Source organism: Hyperolius riggenbachi, chromosome 12, assembly GCF_040937935.1.
Source record: "Hyperolius riggenbachi isolate aHypRig1 chromosome 12, aHypRig1.pri, whole genome shotgun sequence".
Lineage (NCBI taxonomy): Eukaryota > Metazoa > Chordata > Amphibia > Anura > Hyperoliidae > Hyperolius > Hyperolius riggenbachi.
Genome location: NC_090657.1, coordinates 147,186,542 through 147,201,104, shown reverse-complemented (window position 1 = coordinate 147,201,104; position 14,563 = coordinate 147,186,542). Strand labels below are relative to the sequence as shown.

The following is a 14,563-nucleotide window of genomic DNA, read 5'->3' as shown; positions in this document are numbered from 1 at the left end:
GTACACTTCAGGACCATTTTGCATTTACTAAACTGTTGACACTCCTAATCCCTAGAAACCAACATGTGCCTGGTCTATAATTCCACTGTGCATGGTTACCAACATAACACATGCAGCCAGCCATCTGTTCCAATACTATAACAGCTGGTCTATAATATGTCACGGGGGAAGGGGGGTACATTGCATATGGACGAGCAACCTTGGCCTACTGTGGCCACACTTGGCTGTTCTTGTACATGGAGGTAAGCATGGCCATGAAAACATATCTGACAGGCTCTTGTTGGATTTGTTTAGAGGGACCCTGCACAGCAGCGGTGGACTTGTGGATATATCGGGGGGAGCCTCTGGACCATCCAGAAGCTTCTCTCTACTTAGGTAAGTATCTAACAGTTTTTTTGTGACGTTACAGGTTTGCTTTAATTATCAGACCTGGAACAGAAGAAATAAGACGGCAGTGCAGTGAGTGATATTAATTATTTACTATTTACAAAACCAGGAATCATACACAGAAGATCAGTCAGGTGATCAGACAAACTAATTGTCAATTTGATCACTTTAATCAGTGATCATGTGCCCAAGCAGGGGCGTGACTACAAATTATGGTCCTCCTCCAGCAAAACTTTGATGGGTCCTCCAATAGTCACAACCTTTCCCTTTTCGACCCGCACAGCCTGGGGGCCCATCTTGCAAGGGTCATAAAGCAACTGGGAACATCATAACCTTTAACACCCATAACAAGTGTAGCTACAAAAACACTTGATCTCCCCTTTATCGGAGAGCGCAAAGTAGTAGTAGTAGCAGCGGTTGCAGGGGCTGCTTCCTTGAATAGCATAGAGGCATGAGAGGGATGCCTTAGACTCGGCATAGAGCACCTTTTGTCACTTTATTTTGCCTGAGGAAGTGGGCATAGATCCATGAAACGCGTTGCCAGTGCATATTAAAAATTATCTACATGAATTTGTCTTTATTGAGGTAAGCTACCTCACTTTTTTCTATTTTATGCGTGTTTAACCTAGTTTAATTGATACCCTGGGTGCTCCCCCCCCCCCCCCCCCTTTTGTTCCTGAATAGCATAACAATAGTATGGCAGGTGCTATTGGTGTACTAATAAATCTGTAATTCTTTTAGATTTGGTTTATTGATTTCTGCATCTCTTCTGGATTTGTAGGACATTATTCTGACCTGCAAAGATCTAGGCTGTACATACAGTATAATCTTTTCAAAAAGATGCTACTTACCCCTCATAACAATTATAAGAAGGGTTTGTTATGTGCTTTCTGTGAGTTTGGGTCCATGAGGCGTATCTGGTCTGGTGGTAATCTCTGTATTCCCTATTGATTTTTTCTGAGACATGATTTTCTGTATATATCTTAGGTCGATCTATTTATTTTTGGTGTTTGCAAAACAAATTAATTGAGGCTAATCACATAATGGAGGAGCAAAAGATGCTTTGCTTAGGTCATCAAAATGTCCAGAAACAGCCTTGTTGGCTTTTGTGTCTCCCTTCTGAGGTAATACATGTCAGACCACCACCATCTTTGCTCACTGCTTGGCCCAGATTGAAGAAGAAATCTGTCAGTTCTGGTCTTTTATTTCTTTGGGTACATAATGGTAGAGCCCAGAGTCTTGGCAGCTTAAAGGGAACCAGAGAAGATCAAAACAAGGTTTTATACATACCTGGGGCTTCCTCCAGCCCCATACGCACGGATCGCTCCCACGCCGCCATCCTCTGCTGCCTGGATCCGCCGGTACCGGGTCCCGTCATTGCCGCGAGTTGGCCAGTCGGCCGGCGGACGCGGCCGATTCTCTGCATCACACGGAGCTCCCTCTATATAAGTACGCATGAGGCTGCCTACTGCGCAGCCGCATGCGTACGGGTATGGAGGGAGCCCCTTTGATGCGGACAATTGGCCGCGTCCGCTGGAAGTGACGGGCCCGGTACCGGCGGTTCCGGGAAGCGGAGGATGGCGGGGTGGGAGCGATCCAGGCTTATGGGGCTGGAAGAAGCCCCAGGTATGTATAAAAGCTTTTACTTTTTTAACAACCCATTCCTCTCTGGTTCCCTTTAAAGAGACTCTGAAGTCTCCTAAAAATGAGGTTTTTACTTTAAAAACCTCTTTAACATAATTGCCCCTCCTAAAACGCTGCATTCCCGCAGCTGAAAACGCCATACATCACCTTAAATTACCTGGGGCACATCGCGGGGCTCCATCTGCATAGAGACAGAGCTTTTGGCTGCAGCTCTGCCTCTACATGCCTCCATCAGCACGGATCGCCGCCTCTCCCCATCCCTCTCAGTCTTCCTTCACTGAGAGGGGCGGGGACAGGCGGCAATCAGCGCTGATTGATGCGCATAGAGGCAGAGCTACAGCCCAAAGCTCTGCCTCCTTAGGGTAGCAAAATCCACGACCAAGAAAGTTGTGTATTTTGCGAATGGAATTAGGGGTGATTTATGGCATTTTCAGATGTGGGGATGCTGCATTTTAGAAGGGACAATTATGTTAGAGGTTTTTAAAGTAAAAACCTAATTTTAGGAGACTTAGGAGTCTCTTTAAATGTGCTGAGTTTAAGCTAGTGGGTTACAAGTGGCACATTGCTGAGCAAAGTCTACATGGGGGCCCACTCAGAAACCTTCCATCCTGGTCAGCAGGAAGCCACATCCCCATCCTTTATCTCCTTCTCCTCATTCGTACAGTCAACTCTGACCCTTTGTGACTATATGTACTGTACTTCTGCATGCCAGATGTCTCTGTCAATCACTGCTTCTTTCAGCTGTTGCATAGACATGTTCATAGCTTCTCATATACTGTCTATCCAAATTAGCCTCTGTCGTCCTCTTCTTCTTTTGCCTTTAATTTTTCCAAGCATCAAGGATTTCTCTAAAGAATCTGGTCTTATTATGTGACCAAAGTAGTTAAGTTTTAATAGACGTATCAGCCCTTCTAGTGAACACTCTGTCCTTATTTCTTTAAAGTGAACCTTAAGTCACCTAAAAAAATTGAGTTTTACTCACCTGGGGCTTCCCTCAGCCCCCTGCAGCTGATCGGTGCCCTCGCCGTGTCTCTCTGATCCTCCCGTTACCGCCGGCGATCACTTCCGGTTTCGCCGTCAGGACCCGACAGGCATGGGAACGCGAGTGATTCTTCACGTTCCCAGCCAAAATATCGCCCCCTATGCTGCTATTGCGGCCTCCTGGTCGCAATAGCAGCATAGGGGGCAATATTTTGGCTGGGAACGCGAAGAATCACTCGCGTTCCCATGCCTGTCGGGTTCCCATGCCTCCTGGCCGCAATAGCAGCATAGGGGGCAATATTTTGGCTGGGAACGCGAAGAATCACTCGCATTCCCATGGTCCTGATGGCAAAACCGGAAGTGGTCGCCGTGAGGGACGGGAGGATCAGAGAGACGCGGCGAGGGCACCGATCAGCTGCAGGGGCTGAGGGAAGCCCCAGGTGAGTAAAACTCATTTTTTTAGGTGACTTAAGTGCCTCTTTAAGTATTGACTGGTTAGATCTTCTAACAGTCCACGGAACTCTTAGTAGCTTTGTCCACACCCACAGTTAAAAAAAAACAAAACATTTTCTAGGCATTAATGTATGTAATGTCCAACTTTTACAGCCATATGTTACTACTGGGGTGTGCAGTGCATCCTTCCCACCATCAAACCTCCAATTGCTTATCCCTTACAAGATATTAGCTGCATAATTATTAAATATATTTTGTAGCCAGCTGGCAAAATTACCTATTTGAATGAGTCACAAGCAGAGAAACAGCCTATTCTCATTATAGCTTTAAGGACAATAGCTTTACCTTTAACCAATTCACCACCTAGGGATTTTTACATATTTCACAATTTTCACATTTTAGCGCTCCTCTCATTCATTTGCCAATAACTTTATCACTACTTATTACACCCAAATGATCTATATCTTGTATTTGTTGCCACCAATAAGGTTTTCTTTGGCTGGTACTTTTCGCTAAGAATTCTTTTATCTCACAAGGAATATGAATAAAAAAATTGAAAAAAAAAATATTTCTCAGTTTTTAGACATTAAAGTTTTAAAATAAGTGGTACTGTAATTAAAACCCACATATTTTATTTGCCCATTAGTCCCGCTTATTCCAACATTTAAATTATGTCTGTAGTACAATGTATGACGACAATATTTTATATGGATAAAAAGGTGTATTTTTTCCACTTTGTTTTTTTTTTTTTTTTTTTTTTACAATTCCTTAGACCCCTTATTTGCAAAAAAAAAAATAATATACGCTCATGACATCCTTATTTAAAAACGAAGTCCCTAACGTATAGCAAACTTTTATTTTTCCTAGTACATAAATGCAGTCTAGGCATTGTCTCTTTAACTGCTTTATTCTGTGCTTCGGTCACGCTTATAAGGGCTCGTTTCCACTATTGCGGTACGGAATCGCCTGGATTCCACCGCTGATGAAATCGCATGCGGATGCGATTCCCCATGCGTTTTTTTGCTGCGATTTCGCATAGGTGAGGGTATATGCGATTTTAACCATGTCACTGCCTGTGTGAATTTACATTGGTACCTATGCGAATTTGCATGCGAATTCACGGCAAAAACGCATGGGGAAAACGCATGCGATTTCCCTATTAAATACATTGCATGCAATTCACATGCATTCCACTCGCATGCGAATTCTGTTGCACTTTTGTGCGTTTTTTCACCGCTGAAAAAAACACACCTCAACAACGCTACAGTGGAAACAGGCCCATCCACTTGCATTACATGTGCGAATCCGCATCGCGATAGTGGAAACGAGCCCTAATACAAACAGTTCCATGTTCGTCATATACTTAAAACATCAAACCTGAGATTGAAGACCGTGGTGGGATGAGTGGGGATCGGGTGACCCGGGGATGATTGGACAGCACAACAGCCGTTTCATGCTGGTGTGGCGCTTGCTCACGTGCTTGTATCCAGGGTGAGTCCAAAACATTTTTGTCTCCTTTTCACAGAGGCCTCCCAGCCTCAACTCCAGCACCCTGGTCACCACTTCCTTTTTGGCTGGTGCAGGACTCGCGCTATGATCAAATATTGAGCTTGCTCCAGCGTGGCCTTCCGATACACCTTGGCTGATTAGTGGAAATTCTAAAGAGGAATCAGTATCACTCTCTGATTCCGCAAGAGCCACGTCCGGTGTTCCCTATTCATTCATGAATGCGGCCGGTGCTCAGAGTGTGGGATACAACAAAGTGACTAAGTACACTAAAGAACCAGATGCTCGGCACTCGGCTAAGCTGGGGTGGAGGCTCTCACCTGCATTCCAGACAGTATACACACTTCACCCCAACAAGTATTGTGGCACATAAGGCCAGCAGAGGGACATGCATCTGGTTTTTAATGTAGAAAACATACTGATAGATCCTAGTACATAAAGGCAGTCCAGGCACTCTTTACCTGCTTTATTCTGTGCTTCAGCCACTCAAACTTCCATGTTTGTCATATACATAAAACGTCAAACCTGAGACTTGAGATCGTGGAGGGATGAGTGGGGAAGACCGGACAGCACAACAGCCGTTTCACGCCGGTGTGGCGCTTAATTATTTTTGTCCACTAGATGGTGATGTCAAGTATAGAAAGATGAATCCCAGCTTTCTATACTCTAATGAAAGTGAAAGTAGTGTGAGATTTTTTTTTTTTTTTTTACAGTTTTTTTTATTTTTTATTTTTTTTTTTACAGTTTTTTCAATGAATAACCACTGCGGTTTGTCACAGCAGAGATTAGATTATTCACAAATCTGGCACATAGATTGGCAAATGGAAAAATGTTCCTATTCACCAATTAGTCCTGTAACTGCCGGTCACGAGTGCAAGTTCAGGTGTGCGCACGTGTTGCGCATCAGAAGCAATAGAGGAGTGTTTAGGCCCCTGGAACAGGAAAAGTACTCCCGTGTGGGTTTTTCTCTGGGGATATTGCACATCCCAGTAAAACTGGCCTTAGACTATAATAGAGACATTAGACCACAGCTAAATATTAGATTGTGAGTTCCTCTAAGGGCCCTTTTCCACTAGCAACCGCTAGCGCTTGCGCTAAATGCTACTGATTGTGATTCAGCAAGTCCCTAATTTTTTCCGCGATTGCGATCACGATTTTGCTATGTAATGCATAGCATAGAAAAATTGTGGTAAAAAGCGCTTTGGTAAAAATTGAATTGCTGTAGTGGAAAATACCTACAGCGAGTCCTGTGTTATTTAGCTAACCCTAGCGATTTAAAAATCCCTAGTGATTTGCGATTTTGCGATTCAGCATCGATAATGCTCCTAGTGGAAAAGGGCCCTAAGGGACAATTAGTTGCATCATTATGGACACTGCAAATACTAAGGAACATGTCAGTGCTATATAAGAACACAAAAATAATAAAGACCAAGCAATGGCTGGGAGACAGGGCCGGTGCTACCATAGAGGCAAAGGGGGCAATTGCCCCAGGGCCCCAGAGCTTTTAGGGGCCCCCAGTGGCTACAAGAGGAAAAAAACATTTTCAAAACGACCTTATAGTTTTTGAGAAAATCGATTTTAAAGTTTCAAAGGAAAAAAAATACACATTTTAAAACCCGCCGACTTTAATGGTTAATAGCAAATCCACCATAAATGCTAGAAAAACTATTATGTATGTCAGACGAATAATAGCCCGGTGCCGGCTGCGGGGAACGGCGGATGGGAGCAGGATGGCGTGGGACATTACCGCTGCACGGGGCTGATAGAAGCCCAAGGTAAGTGTCAGTTTTTCTCTTCCACAACCCCCACAGAACCCCTTTAAGGAGATCATTGGGAATAAGAGGATAAACTATTTTTCAAAAAGACCTTATAGTTTTTGAGAAAATCGATTGTAAAGCTTCGAAGGAAAAAAGTATACTTTTAAATGCGGTAAATGTCACTTTTAGTAGCAAACCTAACGGTAGTGTAATTTTACATGCATCAGAAGAAAGAGCAATACATTTCCTGATGGGGTTTTCAGGGGGTCCATACGCAGCCGCAGCGCTTTGGCCAGGGATCGCTATACAGCCGCAATATAGCTGTATGAAGATCCCTGCCATTTTTTCCTATTTTCCCAATTTTTTTTTTTATGTTTAGAGAGTGGGAATTTTAAAAAAAAATTATGTGGGGTCCCCCCTCCTAAAACTTTTTAACCCCTTGTCCCCCACGCAGGCTGGGGTAGCCAGAATGTGGAGCTCCGACCGAATGGGGCTTCACACCCTGACCATACCAGCTGCAAAAAAAGGTCCCTTAATGCCGATTTTTGTTCTTGGGTATCTGTTGGGGGGCCCCCAGGTTTATTTTTCCCTGGGGCCCCATTGTTGCTTAAACCGGCCCTGCTGGGAGAGTGTATACTGGGGGAGATAAGCATCATTATCTGCAGAGCAGAGGGTATGAAAAGTATAGCGCAAGCTCACATAAAGTCACTTCCTCATTCACAATGTTTTTAATTGATGAAATGTTGTTTCCAGCATTCCCTTACAAACCATATTAGGAAGGGAAACCCGTATTGAAATATGAATTGCAATATGTGATATGCCTAAAGAGATTTTATTTTTTAGCACTTCCTGTATCCCGTAAAACTCCATTTTAAAATGCATTGTTTTTCTTATTTTTTCAGACTTACAGGTCACCAGCTATGACTGGTATCCAGCTGCAAACAAAGCAAATCATCATACCAATGTTTATGACAGTGCTGACATCATCTTCAGAAGAGGACAACCTTTTACGATGACCCTGAACTTCACTCGACCTCTGCAATCACAAGAGAACATCACGTTTACCTTTGAAACTGGTATGTGGGATAATGGGATAAATCACACAAGGGGAAGGTGATTCACGGATAAAGAAATATTAAAGCACACCTAAAAGCTAATCTGAAGTGAAACTACATTTATGTGATAATGAATTGTATGTGTAGTACAAATAACAAATAGAAAATTAGTAGCCAAGTAAAAAAGTCTCTTCTTGTTTTTCAGTACAGGAAGATTTAAAACACTTGAGTTGTTCCCTATGCAAAAGAGCTTCTCTGAGCTATTAGACCAACTCACTCCTGTCTTCTAAATAGCTTAAACAGCCAAGAAACAATGGGAGACAGTTTGCGATAAGGTTTTACTGCAGGGAAGTTCAAAGGGTCATTAGCTCTGGTTTTTTTTACAGCTTAAAATACAGAGTGTGGTTTCTAAACTGCAAATATGATAGAAGGATGCAATTTTATAAATAAAGCTCTATAACTGAAAATAAAAATGAGACTTTTATTTGCTTCTAATGTGCTATTAATTATCTGTACTACACATACAATTCATTATCTCCTAAGTTTATTTTCGATCCAGTGTCACTTTAAGTGAGAGGAATATGGAGGTTGAGGTATTTATCTCCTCTTAAAGAACGCTAATTGCCTGGCTGTCCTGCTGATCCTTCGCCTCTAATATAAATTGCCATAGACCCCTAAAGCTAATGGGAACCGTTTTTTTTTTTTTAAAGTCAGATACTCGCCTAAGGAGAGGGAGGCTCTGGGTCCCATAGAGCATTCCCTTTCCTCTCCCGGTGCCCGCTGCTGTCCTGGCTCCTCCCTAGCGGTATTCGACCGTTTCGGTCAAATACCGCTGTATCCCGGCCAAAGGGAAGCTTCGGAAATGCTTCGGGAGCCTGAGTGCTCCCGAAGACGGGCCGCTCTACACTGAGCACACGCGCATGCCCTCTATGAAGCACTCGCGTGTGCGCCGCCTGTCTTCGGGAGGACTCGCCTCCCAAAGTTCCCTCGGCGGGAGATGCGAACGGAGGAACCAGCGCAGCAACGGGGGCACCGGGAGAGGAGAGGGATGACTCATTAGGACTAAGCCTTCACTCTCCTTAGGTAAGTATCTGCCTTTTTTTCTTTTTTTTTTTTTTTTTTTATACGGGGTTACATTAGCTTTAACAAGCATACTGATCAGGTGCCCTGACTGAAGTCTGACTGGATTGATCACATGCTTGTTTTAGGTGTCTGTTTAAGATACTATTGTCACCAAAAAGATCAGCAGGGCTGCCAAGCATCTGGTATTATAAACAGTTTCATAGAGAGGGCTTCCCAGTCCTATAGAAATGTCCACAATAATGGTTTTACAGTCCCTTTCTCCTGCTCTGGCCCTCACGTCACGTTGCACCTTATCCAGACACAACCTCAAAAAACATAGAGAGGGACAACCTTAGCATATTCTGTTTGGTATGATGGTTCTAGAGCATGTCATCAGGACATAAAGGACACCATTCAAGGTATGTTTAACGGTTCACCAGCCTCCACCACTGTGACCTATAGCGTCACCTGAGTAGCATGCTCACCTGGCTTCCTGGTTGCCCAGACCAACAGACAGTAACAATATCTAATTTTTAAGACCAGCTGGACTTTTCCTCATCAGGGTGTGACTGTCCCCCATGTGTCTCAGAGGAAATAAGACAATGGCCTCAATTCACTAAGATCCAATAAGTTTTCACAGTTAGAGAGTTATCTTATAATGTCATTACTTAAGTTATCTCCTCTGTCTCTGTAGTTAAGTTACCTCCTCTGTAGTTATTTTCACACGCAGTTAATTAACAGCCTGTCTTTAACTTTAGAATTCTGGAGTTATTTTAAGGATTGAAGAGTTAACTTTAGAGATCTCTCCTTAACTCAAAGACAGAAGAGTTAACTTTAGGTTTGTCTGAAGTAAAATGTTTCCTGAATACTACATGCCTTATCACCATGGTGATAACTCTAGAAACGTTAGTAAAGATCGGAGATAAGCTTAGTGAAGTAAATGTGCAGCTATCTGTATACCAGAACCAGCTTTGCAATAATATCAGGCTCAACACACACCATACAATCTTGGTTGTTCAATCTTACCACTTTCATGTAGTATAAGAGCTTATCCAATCAATCATTCAAGGTATTTTCAATCTGTTGCCCCTTATACTACATAGATTTGGTAAATCTGTACAACCAAGATTGTATGGTGTGTGTTGAGCTCCACTGCCAGCAATGCAACCACTAATTGCTCATCCTTTTAAATTGCTGACCACCCTCACAGACAGCTGTATTTGTTTAGTTGCATGCGGCACACAGGTCTGCAACCTCAAATGGATTACTCCCAGCCTGGACCACCACTGTACACCAGGCCCTTAGCAACATCTAGGGACTAAACACACTTGGATAGTGTCAAACCAGCAGCTTTATTAAAAATTATAAGATAATGATCTGCAAGAAAAGCGTTTTTGTTAAAATAGAGGATGTCACACTCTGGCCACACCCTTCCCTTTAGCTCCGCCCTGGAAAAAGTTCAAAGGAGCTTCCAGCAGAGCGCTCAATAACTATTATGGTAGGATGTGAAGGAACAGACAATGCATGGTACTTACTGTGAAGCTTACGAAATAATGGAAGAGCTGAAGATTAATAGAAGAATTAAAGCATAGAAGAAAGAAGAAAAAAGTATACAGAGGACAATACTGAAAGATGATAAAAATATACAGAAGAACATCAAATGTAAAGAAAAAAAGATACAAAAGAAAACAGAAGCATACATACATAATAAGTATGTAAATGGAAAAAAGGGGGAAAATATATATTTTTGTAAGAAGTTTTAAATCAGGATGATACCATTTGTTGGATCATCAGATTTTGTTCTGTTTGCCCGCGGAAAGGAAATCCATGACCAAACCGACCAGCAGCAGCCTGTTAGAGTGAACGACAAGGTTGTCAACGGATTCTGAGACACCGGAGCTGACATTACGTTAGTTCACTCACACCTTGTTCCACAGAAGAGCATCAGCTCCAGCCGATCCCTTGCCCTTACTGGAGTAGAGGGCACCCTTTTACACATAGCCCAAGCGATAGTGAAGCTCGACTGGGGGGTGGGGGTTCAAGAAGATATTTTTTTGTGTAATACTTTTATAAAGTATTAGTTTAAAAAACCTATGTAGTTCTTTCTTTTCATATAATTAGGTAGGGAGTCAAAATGGTCTCTCTTACCAATTTACCTAGAAGAAGCTGACCATATGGTAAACCCTGTCTCTTTGGAGGTGCTCAGAGCTCAACTAAGTTATTATTTTTGGCACAAATTATTGGCCCGAGGAAGTTGGTGCTTACCCGCGAAACCTGTCACTATTGTCTAAATCCTAGTTTCTCAGCGTGCGGTACGCGTACCCCAGGGGGTACTTCTGATGGTTCCAGGGGGTACTCAGGCTTGATATACTTAACCAAGAATAACAAATTTAGAGTTTTAGAAAATGATACATCTTATTTAAACAACACCAAATTAGTAAATTAGCTATTTAAAAGTAATAGTAAACACTTGGAAATTGTTTAGAACCAATTATCATGTACTACGATAAACATAAATTTGTCGAGAGGTACTTGTGGTAATGTTTACTATGCTAGGGGGTACTTGGTGAGTACAGGGTTTTAAAAGGGGTACATACCAATAAAATGTTGAGAAACACTGGTCTAAATCACATGGGCCCATATGCAATTACATTTTTCTCCTGAGTTTTCTCCTAAGTGATATTTTCAAGCTTGTCAATAAAATGCCTTTTAAGTTACCAGCAAGTAAGACAATACTTCAAAATGGTTTTGATAGTACTTTTCCACCTACTTTTTGGTACTTTTTTCAATTGCAAAGTGTAAGGAAACGCGGAAAGGCCGCCGTCTCTCGAGGTGAGGCGGCTGTTTCCGCGTCCAGCATGGCGTCACAACGCGGAAAAAACGCTGCATGCCGCATAGGCAGTGCGGCGGAATCCGCATTGGTGACGGCGGAATCCGCATTGGTAACAGCGGAATCCGCATCAGAGGCGGCCCCCGCATTAGATACATTGCATGACAGTACTGGTGTGGCTGGGACTGATAGTCCACCAAGATTCAGACTTACACGCGCGCGAGCAGAGTTTAAATAGCAGTTAAAAGGGAGTCGGCTGGGTCAGCTGACAAATTCCACTGCTCTCATTGGACCAGCAATTAGGGAGGTCCTGGAAAGGTCCTAGAGTATATATACTGCTGGTTGTTCACTTGCTCTTTGTCTGGCGTGCGATCACACATGTGGGAGCACCCAGATCCGTAGTCAGATCCGCAAGTGTGCCGGGACCAGCTGGAGCTGTAATCCTACACTTAGCTAGATTCTGTTGATAGCTAAAGTACTAGTTTGATTGTGATTATCTGTTATGACTTTTGCCTGCCTTGACTATCCTCCTGAACTCTGATCTTGTACCTCGATATTTCTGATACTCTGTTGCCGAACCCCGGCTCGTTCCTAGACTCTGCTTCTGCCTCCTGATTTTGTACCCCGATATATCTGATACCCCGTTGCTGAACCCTGCCTGTACTTTGACTCCGCCTTTGCCTCCTGATCTTGTACTTTATCTGTCCGTGTGTGTACGACCTGGCTTGTCCGACCCCGAGAACCGACCTTACTGTTAGAGGCGGTTCCTCGCTCTGTTAGTAATCCTTCCTCCTGAAGGTTACTTCCAGTCTGTCCTTCCTACTGTCAGTCTGACTCCTCCCGTCTTGGAGAGCTCAGGTCTGCGGAAGGAATCTGTGCAGTACTCCTTGCTGCACTGAGGCCTAGTCCTCTAAGTGTTACTGTTACACCTAACACTACACTCTACTCAGGCGAACAGAGGTTAGTTTGTATATCGGATTATCGGTGAGACTGCAGATCACTTATAATCTGGTATATATCTGTATTTCCGGTGATACTGCAGATCACCGGTAATCGGATACTCTCTGCGCCCACCGATCGTTACAGAACGCCAGACCAAAATACAAAATGGACGCAAACACTGATTGTCTGGGTGTACTTGCCGCTTCGGTGGACAACATCAATCAAGTACTGGGCACCCACATAACTCTTATTGATGCCCTATCAGGGTCTGTACAAACCCTCCAGACATCAGTGAATCATGTGCGATCCTCTCCTAGCTCTGACATACGTATGCCTGTCCCTGAAAGCTTTTCCAGCCACAGATCTGACTTCCGGAATTTTAGGAGTAGAGTATTGTCCTATTTTGAGTTGAGACCCCAATCTTCGGGTACTGAGACCCAGAGGGTCACGTTTATTAAAACTTTGTTATCCGGCGACTCCCAGTCATGGGCATATAGCCTGCCCACCGGAGACAAAGCGCTTACCTCTGTAGAGGAATTCTTTAAGGCTATGGCAGTAATTTACGATGATCCAGACCTTGCCTCGACTTCTGAGCAGAAGCTCAAGCTATTGCGTCAAGGCGAAGGTCCGGTCGAAGATTACGCGGCCGAGTTTAGGAGGTGGTCAGTTACGGCCAGGTGGGACACTCATGCCCTGTTAGATTGTTTCTTGTCAGGCCTGTCCGATGAGGTCTCTGACATGATGTTAAGTCAGCCCGAACCCAGAACAGTCGATGAGGCCATCTCAGCGGCCATCAGGATCTACCGCAGGCTGGGCTACCAAAGGCAGACCAGGGGTAGTTCCCGTGTCAGAAGGGTGTCTTACACCACAGCCACAGTGATTCCACCTCCTACTGTTTCGTCTTCTCCGGTCTTGCTTCCATCCGAGCCAATACAGATTGGTCGGTCAAAATTGACACAGGTGCAGCGAAGACGGAGAATGACCGAACAGCTGTGTCTGTATTGCGCTGAAGGGGGGCATATTGTACGAAACTGCCCTAATAAGCCGGGAAAACGCTACCGCCAAGGAGTGGTAGGGGGTAACACCCTGGGCGTCCGACTTTTACCCTTAGAAGAAAAACGGTTGCTTCTTCCCTGCACCATTACGTGGGAAGATAAAACCGAGGTCACGGAAGCCTTTATCGATTCAGGCTCCGCGGCAAATTTTATGGATTTTGAGTTTGCTAAGAAATTGGGTATCCCACTCACACCTGTACAACCACCCATCCAGGTTACGGCAGTGGATGACTCTCCTCTGCAAGGGAGTCACCCACTGTCTCAGACACCAGAGGTGGGAGTCACCATAGGGGTTCTGCACTGGGAAAAATTACAATTCTTTGTGTTGCATATGTCTACTTCCACCATTATACTCGGCATGCCGTGGTTGCACCTTCATTCTCCACACATCGATTGGGCCACCGGCCAACTGGTTTCTTGGTCAGCACGCTGCTTTCAGCAATGTTTAGGGAAGGTGACACTGGGCCAAACCAGGGTTCATGTACAAGGGGTACCTGAGCAATATTTAGAATATTCTGATGTGTTCTGTCCCAAGGCAGCAGACAAATTACCCCCACATCGCTCTTTTGATTGCCCCATTGATATCCGTTCTGGTTGTATGCCTCCTCGGGGTCATCTGTACAATTTATCTGGGCCAGAAAAGTTGGCCTTGCAAGAATATATCCGTGAAAATTTAGCCAAGGGTTTCATTCGTCCGTCCCGATCGCCTGCTGGAGCAGGTTTCTTTTTCGTTAAAAAGAAAGACGGGGGCCTGCAGCCCTGTATCGATTACCGGGGACTGAATAAAATCACGGTAAAGAACCGATATCCGTTACCCCTGATAGACGATTTATTTACGCAGGTCACAGACGCCAAGATCTTCTCAAAACTGGATTTACGGGGCGCGTACAA

General features: G+C 44.0%; 1 protein-coding gene across 1 annotated transcript in view; it reads left to right on the top strand.

Annotated features, from left to right (window-relative positions):
- Window positions 1-14,563, top strand: part of LOC137542284 (protein-glutamine gamma-glutamyltransferase E-like) — an 86,779-nt gene that overhangs the window by 23,291 nt on the left and 48,925 nt on the right. Inside the window, exon 2 of the mRNA XM_068264083.1 lies at window positions 7,631-7,804. Coding sequence (XP_068120184.1) covers window positions 7,631-7,804 — 174 coding nt within the window. The remainder of the gene's footprint in view (window positions 1-7,630; window positions 7,805-14,563) is intronic.